Source organism: Platalea leucorodia (assembly GCF_965183815.1).
Source record: "Platalea leucorodia genome assembly, chromosome: 1".
Taxonomy (NCBI): Eukaryota; Metazoa; Chordata; class Aves; order Pelecaniformes; family Threskiornithidae; genus Platalea; species Platalea leucorodia.
The window spans coordinates 22,190,602-22,208,136 of NC_138823.1; the positions used below are offsets into that span (position 1 = coordinate 22,190,602).

General features: G+C 39.8%; 1 protein-coding gene across 29 annotated transcripts in view; it reads right to left on the minus strand.

Moving 5' to 3' along the window:
- Nucleotides 1-306: 306 nt before the first annotated feature.
- The window catches only part of RIMS2 (regulating synaptic membrane exocytosis 2), a gene marked incomplete at both ends in the record, with an annotated part of 502,005 nt that continues 484,776 nt past the window's right edge, over nt 307-17,535 (minus strand). For 28 of the 29 annotated variants that reach the window (XM_082312737.1, XM_082312730.1, XM_082312752.1 and 25 more), the window contains 5 exons: nt 307-525; nt 973-1,112; nt 2,038-2,139; nt 2,883-2,995; nt 4,333-4,474. In XM_082312737.1, coding sequence (XP_082168863.1) covers nt 307-525; nt 973-1,112; nt 2,038-2,139; nt 2,883-2,995; nt 4,333-4,474 — 716 coding nt within the window. Of the gene's footprint in view, nt 526-972; nt 1,113-2,037; nt 2,140-2,882; nt 2,996-4,332; nt 4,511-17,535 lie in introns of all 29 variants that reach the window. The other variant, XM_082312743.1, reaches the window with a different exon arrangement.

The window sequence follows — 17,535 nt, forward strand, 5'->3', positions numbered from 1 at the left end:
CATTGAAAAGGACTTTTGTTGCATGAAACAGATTGATTCTTTTAGTTTAGTCCATGGCTTCAGATCGGACCAAAACTGAGTGTCCCTGAACTCCAAACCTATCAGTTCTTCATGACTTCAGTCCTTCACCTGAGGGCCTTCCATAGGGCACAATGTGTGCAACTTCCTTGAGAACACAGGATCGCGTTGCAGCCCTAGAAACAGGCTCAGAAGACACAACATTAAGCATGCAGTGTTACCAGGGTTTGCGACCTGTAATTTTATTTTTTTGTAACGCTGGTTGCTATGACAACAGTTTCACAGCTGCTATGAGCGAGCATACGAAGGTCCTGTTGAACTTTCAAGAGATGATTGGGAAGCTCTTCTAGTGAGAGGAGCTAAAGTTGGGTCTACTAGGGAAGAAGGAGGGAAGAGTTTGAACCACCCAATCACCATGTTGGACAGGTCCAGTTCATCTAAAAGTATCTGTGCCACTCCCATAAAGGATTTGTGATCCATACGTCCATAGTCTCCCCAAACAATTATCTGTTAGCAAAGGAAACACAAGAAAATAGAAAAAATTCAGCAAAAATTATGAGCACTTCAGTCTGATTCGTCAAATGTCTCTGCTTAATTAATTATAGTAAGGAATGAAATATTTGACTGTTGACATACTTTAGTTCTGCCTATACTAATCATGATACAGTGACAGAAATGACCTGGGCAGTAACAGAGCAGTTATCCATGATACTAAAAGAAAGCCCAGTGAGAGAAGGAGCCCATACATATAGTTGAAGCAAAATAATCTACAACTAACTTTTGCTCAGCACTTTCTACTTGCATCAACAGTTCCTACTGCAGTATTTATCTCCTCAAAAAGTATTTGAAATAGCAGAACTTGCCAAATGAAGCATGAAAGGAAGTTTGAAACTCATTCAGTGAAAACTGTACAGGTGACGTTTTCAGATTTAGAAGAATATTGATGCAAATTACCTGTAAAACTTTTCCTTGGGGACTTTCTTCAAATGATAGAAGTTGCTGATAAAGTGGTTCCAGCGTTTTTCTTGCTACCTTTGTTTTCTTTTTGGCTATGCAGACTCCATTTTCTAATAGATACACCTTTACGTATGGTGCTTAGAAGAAAGAAAATAAAGAACAATAAGTAAAGAAGAAGTCCAGATTTTTTGCCTAACAGATGCACTGTTCTATCACCATGTGATAAAATCTGCCTTTTACTTGATATGTAACTTACATGAACAAATTTCCACAAGCAATATTAACATTTATTCACATGCAAACCATTCATGCATTTTCTTTACTTTTCTCCCTGGTATAATTTTTTCTTTACTTCTTTTTATGTCTCTTTTGCCATGAAATAATTCAGATTTTGACCTGGAAAAATCAGATATTCCTATATATAGTATCCCTATCCTGTACAGTATGCAAAATAGGCCTGTTAAGTAAATGAATGACTTGCATTGACTTTGGTGAGATTTGAATCAATGCTCCAAATTGTTAATAATTTAAAATTATCTACAAGGTGAAAATCAGTGAAGAAAAGACTCTGACACAATTTCTATTTTGGCAGAAGAGCTTGCTAAAAATATCATTATAGTGTCCTTTTCATATAGTGTTATAGGACATCAGATTATAAAATAAGGAGTGAGTATCAAATACTGGTCTACGTTTTGAGTAGGTACCTATTCCACACCTCTTGTTGATTCCCTCTTCATCCCTAATATTCCTATATCACATCTTCAGTACATACATTCCTTTCTACCCCATAACCAAGGATGCGTTTGCTATTACTAAAATCCTTTTGTGTCTTCTGGTAGCCCAGACACCAGCCTGATTTTCTTTTTATCCTCCTGAAGTAGGGTTATCTTTTGTATACCATTTCAATCCATTATGCATTTCAGTGTACAATACAGTAATCTACTGATATGTGAATTTGCTAAGAGTTTACCTAAGTTGAACAGTAAAGCCCCAGAAGTTGGGGGTTTGTTGGATTTTTTTTGGTAGAACTCTATTCTTGTTGGTAAGATTTTTTCTCCTTACCTGGCAGTGTCTTTGAACCTGGTTTTACAACAAGGCCACGGGCTCGGATTATTTCTACTTCCAGTTGTCCTTTCTTGTCCATCATTCCCACCTGGATATCTCCTAGACAACAAAAAGAAATCCTGGTATTGTAATTCAGAAATACCTAAATATATGAAAAGCCATGGGAATTTCTAGGATGAATACGTGATGCCTTGTACCGTCTGCATTCCACCAGTATGATCTGGATTTTAACACTAGTAGATAATTTAATACTTATTTTCTTCACTGCTATCTACATTCATAAGCAATTAAAAAATGCTGCAATAACATCTTGTCTCCCATTTCACATGCCCCTATCAGTTCAAACTAAATTCTTTTTTTTGTCTTAAGAATTTCAGATTAAAAAAAGGCAGCAAGGGAATTAGTACAAAACAGTTCTCTAAATCTGCTTGAAATCTCTTCGCCATGCCTCTAGTTTAAGACAAGGTATGAAAAGATAACTTGTGAGTATAAAAAAAGTCTGTAAGCACAATAATAACAAATACTTTGCACCTAAATTCCCATTTTTATTCAATACTATCCAAGTGATTCAGGGAAAGGATTGGTCTCATTAGCCACATTTTCCATCTTTAAAAAGATGGAAAACTGAACAAGAAGAGATAAAAGACTGAATTTTTCAAAGCACCTTTCTGAGCATCCACAATTATGTTCAGCTTTGGCTGAGGTTACAGTTTTGCTCTTAACCGAGTTGTTCAAAACCACATGGGAAATCTGTATTTAAAGACTTAGAATCTAGATAATGTCTATGTTCTAATTACCAGACCCAGTAGATTATATCATATCTATAGGACATAAATGCTTACCCATTGATGGTGTTGCCAAAGTCTGTCGTCCTACAAGCTGGGCAGGACCAAGTCCATCCAGAAAATCACTGAACTGGCTGTCTGCAGCCAACCTCACACCAGGGAAAATCAAACTAAAAAATAATATGGAAAAAAACCAAAAAATAAATACACTTGAATTTGCCCTTTTTTGTTTTCTAGATGTTTTGCATTTAGTGTTTATGTTTTTAGTACTACTGCTCACAAGGAACTTACTTACACTGACAAGATTACAAAACAATTACTGTAATTTTCCAGACTTCACAGTGTTCAACAAGCAGCAATTCAGCCTCCAGCATATAAACAAACAGATGAAGGAAGCACTAATCCTCACTAAGTCTAATTTCCACAGTAATATTTTTCCATCATGCTCTCTTTTTCCGATATATTAAAGACCACTGTTAATTACTGTAGTATTCATATGACACCAGTTCAATAAGATACTAATACATGCCCTTACCAGTAATTTAGTTACATGAAGGTAAAATTGCTTGCGTTTCTCAGTCAATGTGAACTCAATGGCTGAATTTCAAATGTATCCGGTGAAATTATTACATTAGACTGAATACTGGTCACTATTTTTAAAATCACCTTTTAAAATCAGCATTCATTATAAATGTTTTGTTAAAAATGTCTTTGAGAATGACATCTATTCAATAATGGAACTGAAATCCATTGCGGTAAATGACCAAAGTAACTTAAAATTCAAATTCTTGCCATAAATTATCCGAGACCCATTACAAGGCAACAAGAACTAATGAGATTTGTAATGACCAACCATAAATAAATGTCCATCTCAAGTCCATATAGTGCATCAACTTGGATGTGTAAGATATATTGTCCAGTACAGGTGTATTGTCCGGTGCTGTGAATACCACTAATAAATCTATCCACAATAAGATTTTTCTGGGCAATGTCTTGGACATACCACTCAGAAGTCTTTAACTTGGGCTTTTATGAGAAGCATGATACATGACAGTCTCATACTTCTGCCCAGATCATTTCTTCAGGATTAATTAGCAGAATCTTTGAAAAACTCTTGAGCCCAGTGAATGTCACCTGGAAATGCTCTTGAAATGCTTTGCTCTGCAAAGCACAGACATATGTGGGGATTTTTCAGAAGAGAACCTGTCCTTTTCTGTGTTTTACCCGGTGCACTGCACCTGCTTCCCCTCCTGCCACACCGCATGCTGATGCTCTGACCCACCAAGTGCCTTTCTCACAGTACGGCAGAAATGATCCTCATCTTTCCTGCACCAACATTGGGAGACTCTTCTCATCACAGGGGAAGACTTAGGCCTGGCCCATCAATGACACTAGGTTGAGGAAGGGAATTCTGGCTGAACAGGACCTACAGTGCTCACCGCACTTTCATCTAACTACCAGTTTCATGGAGAAACATCAGGTAACCACAGTTACAACTGCTGCTTACTTTCCCTCAGAGCTGTAGCTGTTCATGCTCCCATCTGTTGACTCCCGGCTGGCCTGACGGGTCATCCAGTTCCTCATCTCCACAGCCAGCCCTGTCTCAGTGCTCCTCTGGACGGTGCTCCGCAGCTTCTTGCCCCCTGCTTCTGCAGAGACAAAAGAGAAGCCCCCATCGCACCGCGCTGTTGCAGCTGGGCAGCCCTGCAGGGCACCGATGTGAGCAGCACATCACCACTCCATGTGGCAGAAACACTCGAAGCCAGAAATTAATGACCTATACCAAAACTTCCATTTAAAAATTACCATTTTTTTTAATAATAGGCAAGCAGCATCATAAATCTCTTTTACAGGACCATAGTTCTGTCACCTTCTGCTTTCCAAGGACAGACAGCATATGCACAACACAAGTCTGCCCACAGAGGTAACCAGATTTACACTATCCATAGTCTAGTGTCTTTAAAATATGTTTTCTCTGGATGAACATCCCTCTTAGGAACTCAATTAAAATGTTACCATTATGTCAAAACCTGCAGTGTCTGAGGAATGTTGTAATTCAGATGAATTATTTGATTTTAAAACATCTGGTCATTACTGCTAAATCAAGTTACAGATATCCATTAGTGAGGACAGTAAACAACAAATCAAGAACCCTTCCCATTATTTCTTCTCTATTCACGCTCTTCTCATTTCAGTAGCTGCTTTAACTTTTTATCTAAAAAATATAGTATTGACTTTTATGCACAATATGAAACTTTATTACCACTTCCAAGAGTAACAATTTTCATAACTGCTTGTATAGTTCAATTTTAGTTGTAAAAAACAGCAAAGTGACAGATAGCTGGGTATCAGACAAGGGAAAAAATAGGCAAAACTTAATATAGTAGTGTTTTACTGTAGGAATTTTGATCAAGACCTCAGATATATTGAAAGCACCACCAAAAAAAAAAAAAAAAGAAAAGAAAGGAATATGAATGAAGCCTCAGTTTTTCTTTAATGAATAAGACAGTCAAGCTATGTCATTTTCTGATTTTAAATGCTGTTCCCTGCAATGGTGCAGGGAATTCTGTATTCCAATTTCTTTTATCTCTTCAATACCCCCCTGACTTCAGCACAGTGATGGGTGATATAATACTTTAAGAGAGCAGTAACTCTAAATGTACACAACACCAAATAATATCGTAATTCTTAAATATTGATACAATGAGGGTAGAGCAATATCCAATATCCTGGATATCTAGGGACTCGCTCTCTTCTGCCGTTGTTTGTAGCCTCTGCTACCCTTTACACCTCCTCTGGCTCATCATGTACCAGAGGTCAGAAGAACTGCTGGACCTGTGGGGTCGGTGAAGCTCTAGGGATTTGAGAAAGGAAATGAGAAAGGGAGGAGATTGTCCTGGGATAAGGACTCTCACACCTCGAGGAGAACGTGTGAACGCAGGGGCTGGCTTAGAGTAAGAGGACCTGCAGCCCTGGAGAGGGAATAGGAGAGGGGCATCAATTTCAATGTCCACACTCAGTGCCACTCTGTCCTACAGGCTGCAGTGCGGGCTGAAGTGCCCCAGGCCCTCCAGTCAGGAGGGACATTAGGTCAGATAAAGAACACAGGAATTTTAGTGAAGTGGAAAACAGAAACCCAAAACACCTTGAAACCTACTGGCCCCTTGTCAATAAAGATTAATAACTTTGCAATATTTAGCAGTAGTGAGACATATCTATAGCAATATCATGAGTGATTCAAATCATATTGCTTATTACAAGCCTTCTATGTATTCCTTAAGACCATAACTTTTAATCAGTATATAAAAATAACAGAAGTAATAATTTTCCTCTAGAACTTCAGCTACCCACATGAATATAGTACCTAACACAGTGAAATAATTTTTTTACTAAGTCAAAACTACTTCTGACAATGCCCATCAATATCTGGTGCAATAAATACAAATAAAAAATACACAAGGCTAACATGACATATGAAAAAGGAAAGGCAGAAGCCAACAATTTCATTTCTATTGGGTTGCACTGTTCCAAGTGTCTGCTGGTTTTATTATTTATATTAAACTAATGAAAGCTGGCAGCTGACTTCCAGCACTGGTCTGGAGTTGTTCTATAATCCAATCACTCATATCAAAGAAATATTCCCACAAAACCGCCAGCAAAAAATTGTGCTACAGTTTTGTAGAAAAGGTACGCTGCATCATAGTAACATGTGAAAGGCACACAACTCCTGAAGCCCCATGCTCTTTTCATTCAAGTATTGTTACAGGATATTACGCTTCCATTGTAAGAGCTCTTTTCATTAGTAAGCATTCATTTTTGTTCAGCCTTGTTGAATGGTGGTCATTCTCAGTTCGTTGTTGCAAACATAAATTCTCTCTTGCAAATTTAACAGAACATCTCCATCTTGCATGATTCTTCTACCTCTTCATATCATATCTTTCAAAGATTTTGGGTTTCAGGATAAATACGTGTTTGAATATGCAATATGTGAAGAAGTATACAGTAACTTTTATTAATTAGTAAGGCAGATTTTTTTCTGAATTAGAATTATAAGTCTGTATGCCTTCACTCTAGTGAATGTTCTATTCACAGAAAAAAATCAACACATCTGTCGCACATCAATTTACTGAGAAATCAAGGCAGAACTGGTGCAATTGCCATTCAAGTCTTCACAGAGGCACATGTGTAGCTGTGCCTGCTGTGCCAGCTGTGCCCGCTGTTCTTAGCACCCCTCTGAATCTTATTTTTAAGCACTTTTACTTTCCCGCATTCATTTTCACTGAAATAAGTGCTGTGGTTCACATGACGACATGCCAACAGCTGAGAAGATACAACTTTGATACAGCATGAAAGTTAGGCACACATAGTATATCCAACTTTTGTATAAGTGCGGGTGGGAAACAGTAATTATTTTGACCTTAACATTGAATTTAAGGAGGGTTGAAAGGAGGCTATGTGAATAACTATTTTCCAGTTTTCAACAGAAACAGGCAGAGCTCTCCGATGGTCTCAAAAGAGAAAGATCTGACCTTTCAACAGTAAGGCTCTTAATCATGATGTTGATGCTTCTTGAAATAAGAATTGAAGACTTCCTGGCTAACCGGGGAGGTCCCAGTTCACTGGAGGTTAGCAAATGTGACACCCGTCTACAAGAAGGACTGGAAGGAGGATCCGGGGAACTACAAGCCTGTCAGTCTGACCTCGGTGCTAAGGAAGGTTATGGAGCAGATCATCTTGAGTGCCATCACATGTGTTATATGGGACATCCAGGGGATCAGGCCCAGTTAGCATGGGCTTATGAAAGGCAGGTCCTACCTGACTAACCTGATCTCCTTCTATGGCAAGCTGACTCGCTTAGTGGATGAGGGAAAGGCTGTGAATGTTGTCTACCTGGACTTTAGTAAAGCCTTTGACACGATTTCCCACAGCATTCTCCTGGAGAAACTGGCTGCTCATGGCTTGGACGGACATACTCTTGGCTGGGTAAACTGGCTGGATTGCCAGGCCCAAAGAGTTGTGGTGAATGGAGTTAAATCCAGTTGGCGGCCAGTCACAAGTGGCGTTCCCCAGGGCTCAGTACTGGGGCCAGTTCTGTTTAATATCTTTATCAATGATCTGGACAAGGGGATTGAGGGCACCCTCAGTAAGTTTGCAGATGACACCAAACTGGGCAGGAGTGTTGACCTGCTGGAGGGTAGGAAGGCCCTACAGAGGGACCTGGACAGGCTGGATTGATGGGCTGAGGCCAACTCTATGAGGTTCAACAAGGGCAAGTGCTGGGTCCTGTGCTTGGGTCACAACAACCCCAGGCAACATTACAGGCTGGGGGAGGAGTGGCTGGAGAGCTGCCTGGTGGAAAAGGACCTGGGGGTGTTGGTTCACAGCTGGCTGAGTATGAGCCAGCAGTGTGCACAGGTGGCCAAGAAGGCCAATGGCATCCTGGCTTGTATCAGGAATAGTGTGGCCAGCAGGACTAGGGAAGTGATCGACCCCCTGTACTCGGCATTGGTGAGACTGCACCTCGAGTATTGTGTTCAGTTTTGGGCCCCTCACTACAAGAAGGACATTGAGGTGCTGGAGCGTGTCCAGAGAAGGGCAACAAAGCTGGTGAAGGGTCTAGAGCACAAGTCCTATGAGGAGCGGCTGAGGGAGCTGGGGTTGTTTAGTCTGGAGAAGAGGAGGCTGAGGGGAGACCTTATTGCTCTCTACAACTACCTGAAAGGAGGTTGTAGCGAGGTGGGTGTCGGTCTCTTCTCCCTAGTAATAAGTGATAGGACGAGACGAAACAGCCTCAAGTTGCACCAGGGCAGGTTTAGGTTGGATATTAGAAAAACTTCTTCACTGAAAGCGTAGTCAGGCATTGGAACAGGCTGGCCAGGGAAAGGGGTTGAGACCCCATATTTAAAAGATGTGTAGATGTGGTACTTAGGGACATGGTTTAGTGGTGGACTTGGCAGTGCTAGGGTAATGGTTGGACTTGATGATCTTAAAGGTCTTTTCCAACCTAAATGATTCTATGATTCTATAATTCTAACAGCAAAATCGCAATTTGGAATAGAAGTACAGAGGAAGACCCAGATCACAGGTATGACTCCTGGGCCACTGCTTTAGAGATGAATATTCTTTCAGATTGAGCTTGGCTCAACTAATATGTAATAATACACGTGAGAAATACCTACACTTGGTTACCCACAATACTAGCAATACACTGGTCCCTGGAAAAATGCAATAAACAAAAACAATCCCACAATTCCTCAAACAATTCAAAAGCAAAGACAGTATTTACATAATCCATAATTTGTGTTTCATAAATTCAGTATTAAAATACTTAAAAGGTTGCAAGTAGCAATGAAAATGCAAAGTAGTTACTCAACTCAAAGAAATAGCCTTTGGTGCCATACTTCCAAGCTGTAGCTGGTAGAAGATCTGGTTGAAGGTTTTACAACTCTAGTAAATCCAAACCATTTTCCCTTATTCCTGCCTGGAAATTAAAACCTCCTCTGTTGTGCTAATTCAACTACTTGTGGGGCTGCATTCTGTACTGGACCCAGCCCAAAAGGAACAAACCAACAATATGTTTTAAAGTTGTCCTTTTTCTTTTAAGACAGATCATTTCCCAAAAACATTTGTGAAAACAAACATAGTTGAATGAACCCAATTGAGATGATGCTAATCTCTAGCTAGATGAATAACGGGAATGCATCTGACACTAACACAGAAGTAAATATGTAACTGGTGCCACTGTAAAAATGGGGGTTGGTTTTATAATCATAAAGTATATATACATATATGCTCACCTCATGCATGCTATTTTTAATCCTACCAAATGAAAGGATGTGGAAACATGAGAGTTTAATAGTGTACTTTGTTGCTAAGTATGTGGCTGACCACTTACACTGAAAATCATTTTACTCACAATTTACTAAACTCTAACAAAGAACACTGAAAATGTTCTCCAAATTAGTATAAACTAATTGCCCTAGAAAGAAGAAATTTCTCTCAAGTCCCCATCACAAAATATGGAATATATTATCTGAAAAACACTAGTTCAGATTCTTGCAGCCATATTGTAAGGAGTGGAATAAATTACCAGAAATAATTGCTTTGGCATTTATGAAAGCACATTCATTCTTACAGTTAATCACACTGGTAATTTAACTAATATGGTTACGGCAAATAGACTCCACAGGCCACATTTTCTATATTACACATGGAATTATTTGTTCCCACAACTTGGAGTGCAAATCACTTGCAAATTAGGGGTGCAAAACTACTGAGATGATCTTCAATATCAGATGAGGACAAGTCGAAAACTGCAGTGAATGCAACAGATTACCCTCTGTGATCTGGGATCTAGCCAGATGAAATCTGCCTTCAGCAGGGAGAAGCAAGAGCTCTCAGCTCGGTCTCAGGAAGAGCTTCCAACAACTGCTCACCAGCAGGCACGGAGCCCAGAGAGAGGACATCGCTGGCACGGGCAGAGGCAGGCTGGCTATGCCAGTCCCCAGGTGGTACGTGATCTCTTGGTAGGACTTGTACTGAGTACAGAGCAGCTGTGGCTTCAGAAACACACTCAAGTGCTTGAGGTGCCTCTGCTCTGCTCTCCTCACCTCACCAAAAAGGCTGCATAAAAACTGCTTCAGTATTTTCATTTGAACTCAGGAGTTAGCTGCCTGTAAGTGACCATTTTTCAAGAGTAAAGCTCTTTACATATATAGAGATCTGCTCTGGGCATGTTAAGAACAGGTTAGATAAAATCATCAGAGACAGTCCAAGAACATTTGATCCCACCTAAGAAAAGGGGGACAGGGTAGGTCTCAAATTCCCTTGCAGCCACACAATTCTGCATCTGAAACAGCCCAGGTTTTGGCCGTATTGAATGAGGCATTTAGCTCTTGTTGAAGCACTGCTGGGAACCACAGCTGAGTTGTTTCTTTCCTTGTGTCACCCACAGACCTCAAGCAGCAGCCACAGATTAGGATCTACTAATTTAAGCAGGCTTTGGGAAACCCAGATTCCACTGTCACCTCAGCTTGATAAGCTTTGAGCCCATCTCACCAGTTCTTAGAGGCCAGTGCTAACCACCAGCTTATGAAGCGTCCTGTTACAGTCCTTCTGATGAAATTTTTTCACAGTGCATGCTGTAAGCATTTATGAAGCCCAAAGAGCGTTTTCAGGTCCAGGGAGAAACTGTAGCCAGGGGCTCCCCCTTACTTTGCACTTTTAAGGAAGAAGGGAAGTCGTGTTCCAGTTCCTGCACGCATGAATATCATAAATATAAAACACTGAGAAATTCCAACTGGGATGGGGATGAACTGCCCTGATAGCCCAAACGCAGAGCTGCCTTCAGTAGGGAAGCTCTTCAGCATGGGAGCAGCCAGGTTTGGAAAGTCTGACAGAGCCTGGACTGACAGCCTCAGTTCGCACTATGCATTTTTAAATTTCTTGGGAGGCCTCACTAGTCTTTAATTTTCAGTAAAGAAATACTTCTTCACTCTTGTCCTGTGCCTTTGTGTTTCCTCCTCTCTCTTTTCTCTGGCCATACTGGAAGCATGGTTAATTAAGAATAAGGTTAATTAAGACAGTACCTAAGAAAAGTGAAAGAAAGTGAGAACTGAATGAAATAATCAACTGTAAAACTGTTGCTTGAGCTTCTGGTCAAAGGCTGGTATGAAGCTTTCAGGTTCCATTCTTGATGAATTCCCATATGCAGGACCCGAGGCAGCCATCATGAATCTTGGTTGTTCCTGGGATATAAAGCTTTGGCCAGATTGCAGCATCCTTTGCCTGCATTTCATTTCCCTTTCACGGCAAGGCTGGTTGTATGTTCAATCTGGAAAAGATCCTCCCGGCTTGCTGTGGCTGCACGATGTGAAGTCAGTTTACCACACACTGCTCCCAGGCAATGCTGTGGTTTAAGGCAGGCACCTGCTCCTTATTCTCTCCCACTTTTTAATGTGTTTAAAGTTGTATTCTGCCCCTTTAATTTCACTGCTGTGATGATGCCCATTCTTCAGTCCTAACTGACCCTTCAGCATATTCTTAAGAGCAGCAGACAATAGAAACTGCTTTTGTCTGCATGGGGCATCCATCAGTTTAAGCTCTTCAACACTTGAGATCCCAAAAGTTTTTGAAACATTTTTACAAGCCTGAGTTGTTAACAAGAGCTGGTTTTCCACATACATGATAATTACTTAATGTTCCTAAAATTCCTGTATCCCCTGTATTATTATTCAGAATCACTACTTAACATGCTACATATAAAAAGGACTAATAGCCATCTCTGACAGCTTAGAGCTTGTTTTCAATACCTGTGCTATGTAACATTCCTTGGAAATCCCAATGAAGCATATACACAACAACAGCACGGAGGTTTGCTGCTTGGCCATTGCCTTGGCAAAGAATTTACCCCTGATAACAGCCAACGCACTGGGAGCCATCCCAGGGAATCAAAACTAAATAACCATACCTCTAAGGGTGAGGGGTGTTAGTACTGACTAACAGTGTTAGTGATTTCTACTTCTCTTTTGGTTACTTGGCTCTCACTATGTAACTACAAACTGGCTATGCAGACTTCTGGTTCGATCCTCTCTTTTATAGATGTTGACTACAGATTTTGATTGTAATACACAGTAAGAAAATAAACTATTTTTTATATTTTTAATCACCTATTTGGCCCAAGAGAGATCAGGACATCTCTATTACATTTATGCTATTTTTTCTCAAAGGTATGACTAGCACCAGGAAGGAATGTTTTCTTCAAATTTGTGTAATACGTATTTCCAAGTCAGCTGCTATACTGAGGTTTACTGAGCTAGTAAACAGCCCCTTGGCTAACCAGTCTAACTGGAGATCCATAAAGGTTTGAATCTAACTTGGAGAAATACTGTCACACATTAAGTGGCTCAAATATGGGATTAAAACAAAGTTTAGTTCTGATGCAATATAAAAATAGCAGATATCAAATGCGGAATTCGTATGTTGTCCGATTACTTTTGTTTAGAAACGTACAGCTCCTGACAGTGAGAAGTGAATCAGGAACGCAACTGCACACAGCCACCCAGGCCTTTCCAGCACTTCTGCAGAAGTCTCTGTTTCTGTTACTGGTAAGATCACTGGTTTTCTATGTGTGGTCAGAGGATGCACCTGCCAAAAGCCTCATACGATTGCTGTAAAACTGAACACAGACATGACAATGAAGAAGCACGTGGCTTTGCAACCCACAGCTGTATGTCCCCCATGCCAAGTGATCTGAATGAACAGTTTTTCAGGAACCCTCATTTAGACTAGTTATGATCTCCATACACATAGGTCTTCTTACCATTCAAATATAATAGGTCTGACTTTGTGCATATTTCGTGCACGCGTCAAAACAGAATGCTAGCGTTTTATATCCACCTTGTACATCCTGTACAGCAATCTACATGACTACAAAAAGTGCAAAGCAGCGGGAAATCAGTCGCATCCCCAAGCTATTAAAATCCTTAAAAAACAGAACAAGCAATTTTGTGGAATTACGTTCTAATTTGATATGCCATTTACATAAGGAATCACTAAATAGGTGCACATCTTCACCACAAGAAATCTTTGAACCCAGTCTTTGATTTTGCCAATGACAAGGAATGACCATCTTAACTAAAAAGAAACCACCACTGCAGTTCTGAGTGATAATGTTTTTACGTTTATATGTACATTCGATTTTCTGGATGTATAGCATTCTTGTGCACTTATTAATAACAATTATTCCATGCAGTGCCAAGAGCAGATTACAACTTCTTAAACAGTGAAGAGTGTGTATATTGAGGCGCTTAGAATTGTTTTTTATTTTTGTATTAATTATATGAATTGATACTTTCTAAATATATAATGACAGTAACACCCTTCTTTAACCCAAACTTGATTATTTTTAGTATAGCTAGGGTCATTACATACACTATCAGACAGATCCGTGCAGCATTTTTGAATGATGTACCATGTTGAAACAATTCAACATCCTCTATTACGGCTTAATGAGATAGATGGTGCCAAGTAGTTGGATGGCTACTGAGATTACACAAATTAGAAACAGTTCTTCTTCCTAGCTTTGTCTAAGATGAGTAACGATACTATGTAAATATCATTATTTAAATAACCACACTTCCCAAAACTCTGAGCAAATTTCACACTGTAATGACCCACTTTCAAACTACTGCTGTTAAACATTTACCTCTGCAATTGAAACAATGGCAACACAGCGTGCTGCTGCTCTGACTACACTATTGATCTTGACATTGAAAAATGACAATTACAGCACATAGATATAAGTGAGACAGGGTTTTTTCAGGTTTATGTAGGTACCATCAGAGATGAAACCTGTCATACGCTGTACCTTCACGGCTTGCTGATACAGCCATACCTGAGTTATCTGTTAGCTATTCAGGTACATCCTGCAGGGCAACTAGCAGCTCAGAAGAGAAATACAATGAATATGAGAGAAATACAGCTTTAAAACTCTGTTGGGCATTTCCAGCATATAGTCAGGGTGAAGTATGTTGTACTTTGAATGTCAGTCCTTCTGCAGTCTCTTCTACTTTTCTGTTGATTTGCCAGATGTTTCCCAGAATACATGTGGTTTGTTTGTCACACTCTTTACTTTGCCAGCAACAGTATAGCTTTTTCTATGCTTCTTTTTTAAAAGGTCTTACCCATCTTGGCATCTACATCTGCTTCATCAGTATAGTACCTGAGTGTAATTGGTAGAAACACTTGGGACTGGAAAGAGAGATGCAAATTGCTGGAAATGCCTTCTGTACTGCCTCCACCCTGGAGCTGCAGAAATGGGAGAGACCCAGACCCACCACGCTGATGGAAAGGCTGACTCAGCTCAGCCCCTGAGCAGCGCCCTAGCAGCAAACACAAAAAATTATCGACCATAAACTTAATGTCATACTGATTCTGTATGGAATGATTATTATTCCATATTCAGAGTGATTTTTATCCTCTAAGATGAGCCACCCCACTGTTGCAGGAGATGCACAGCAGACAATCTCTGGCTTGTTAGCATCAATCAAGCCAAGGTCTTTAAAGCTTCATCTTTACAGCGGATACCCTGCCACAGGGCAGTATACCCTTCTTTCAAATTCCACCTTGGCTCTGCCTATGAACGTTCCACGTAAACAAGGTCATCTTTACCACCAAGGCCAAAAAGTAGGCCAATTCCCCCAAGAAGATGTAGTTATTCTCATTTTCTTCATTGCCTGATACTCCTACTATTACTTTATTCTTTTTAAGAGGATAATTTTAAAGCATAGCTATTTCATGTGCAGGATTCTCTTCACTGTAATAATTACTTTGTTAACGAATTTATTGTTACTACTTCCCCCATTTTCTATTTCTGGTTAAATTATTGTCTGCTTGTTGTTGTCTACTGGGACCTCCAGAGGGACAGCGTGATCTGGCGGCCTAACCACAGGAACAGAATCCAGGAACTGCCGAGCTTCATTCCAGTTCTACCAATGAGCAAATGATTGATCGGTGAGAAATGCCACTGAAGCCATTAACACTGCTCAACTGAGCAGTTCAGCATACATTTAAATAAGTTCCTTCACTCACTAGCATCGATGGCAACACTCCTGCGGATATCTATGTGGGATCGAACAACCCTTTGAGCAAGTTTCCCAGACAGTTATCAGCCAGGTGACAGGAGCATATAATGTAGCTTCTATTTCTACTGAACTCCTGCAGCAACGCTCAGGTACTGCTTTCGGTAGACTTCAATATGCAAAACTGTAACATATCTTCTCCTCAGCTAACACAACTAGTTCTTGCTATTTTTGGCATGATTGTCTTGGGCTGAAGAACATTCTGTGGCTTTTTTTTTTTTTTCAATTGCCTTTTGTTTTTCTAACATACTGGGAGACCAAGATGCTTTCCAGTTCTTTCTGAAATTAATTATGTCTTGAATTATCATAAATTACCTCTTGAATTGTCTTCAGCACCTGCAAAGCATTTGACTTTCCCCTTGAATCTCAAAGCTTCGCCACCACCCAAAAACTTTGGCAGGCATAGTTCTGCACACAGATCTGGCCATGACTAGCAGTTCCATAGCTGTGCTCCTGGCAACCTGCTATTTAACAGTTTCTATCAACACCTCAGTGTAAACGCAAATCAGAAATGAATGTAAATAGATTATAAAAAGGAAACTGTAGCAGAAATTTATTACAGCAAACAATACACACAGTGTAATTTGAGGAAGCACCAAGTTAACAGTCCCACTCATAAAAACAGATGTAGGCTTTCTAGTGACCACATATACAATATAAGCTTCTCCCTTCTCTTCTCAGTGCATGTTGGATAACTGTAATTCTTCTCCAGTAACCTTCTTGTACATAAGAATTCACTTGCTCTAGGACATTTTCCAGTTGTCCACAGGAAAGTTTAGTGAACTCAAATCCACCACTTTATATTATGTGCATGAAATTTTGCACTATGACTACACAGACATCTAAAAGGATGTCACACACATTTACATTGGTCCTTTGAAGTCAATGACAAAATTTCCTTTAATTTCAACAAAGCCAGGATTTCAGGCAAAATGTGAGGCTTGGGATGCTTCAAAGGTGGCTGGAATTCAGGCAGGTGCTGATTTGCCCTCTGCACCCCAGACCTCTCTTCAACAATTTCCACGTAATTTATATCTGTTCCAAGCATCACTGATGCCAATTCTCAATTTACAATGCAGGCCGTGCACTTTATCATCAACAAATCTAACAAAAAATGCAAAAGACACCCTTTGATAACCTCGATACTTTGATAACACATGTAATTTGCTCTAGTACCACATGAAGCATTAGTTCTGTATGTGCACACGCACACATGTCAGAAGTAAACTGATGATGAAAAAACTGATTTTTCAATACCTTTTACTAGACACAGCTAAGAATAATAAACTCCTTTAAAAATAACAAATGTGAATAAACTTGAAGGATTCATGAAACTGATGAGCAAGCAGGAAATGCAAGAGTGAATATCAGTTCCCTGGGCTGTAAACCTGGCTGAGCATGGCAAGTTCAGGCCTACCCATGGCAAGTTCACGGCTGCCAACTGGAAAACTGCAGCCTTTGCACAGCCCACTTCTTCTTCAGTACATTACAGCTTGGATGTCAGGCCTTAAGAAGTCTCCTTCTTTAATCAACTGACACTCAAATGGATCTTCTCAATCATTGTGTTCAAAAATGGTAACTAAAATTATTCTTATTAATACATTGTATTGAGTTACTTACTCTTCAGCTACTTCTGAACTTGACATTACTCATATTCTTTCATACCCAAAGATATGCCTACAGACCAGTGTATCCATTTCAGCAGTGAATGAACAAAAGTCTTCAAGGGAGTATCACAAATAAATGTCTCAACGGGTCAGATTTTCTATTTGTATTACAAATGTGATTGAGTGGGAAACATAAAAGCTCCGCAGTAGCAGATTTATCTTTTTTTAACCTATCCATCATATGCAGAAATAACTACATCTTGAGGATGGATAACTTAGGAAGTGGGTTTAACATATATCTTTTTCAGATTAAACTGTAAAAGGGCATTAAGTACATGAACATGGGAGTGCATGTACCACACCCACTTAAGGACAATGGTGGTACACAAATATAATTGCATAGAAGCACTCAGAAGACAACAAATTCCAATTTGAGTGCAGAGGTGACTTGCCATCAAAAAA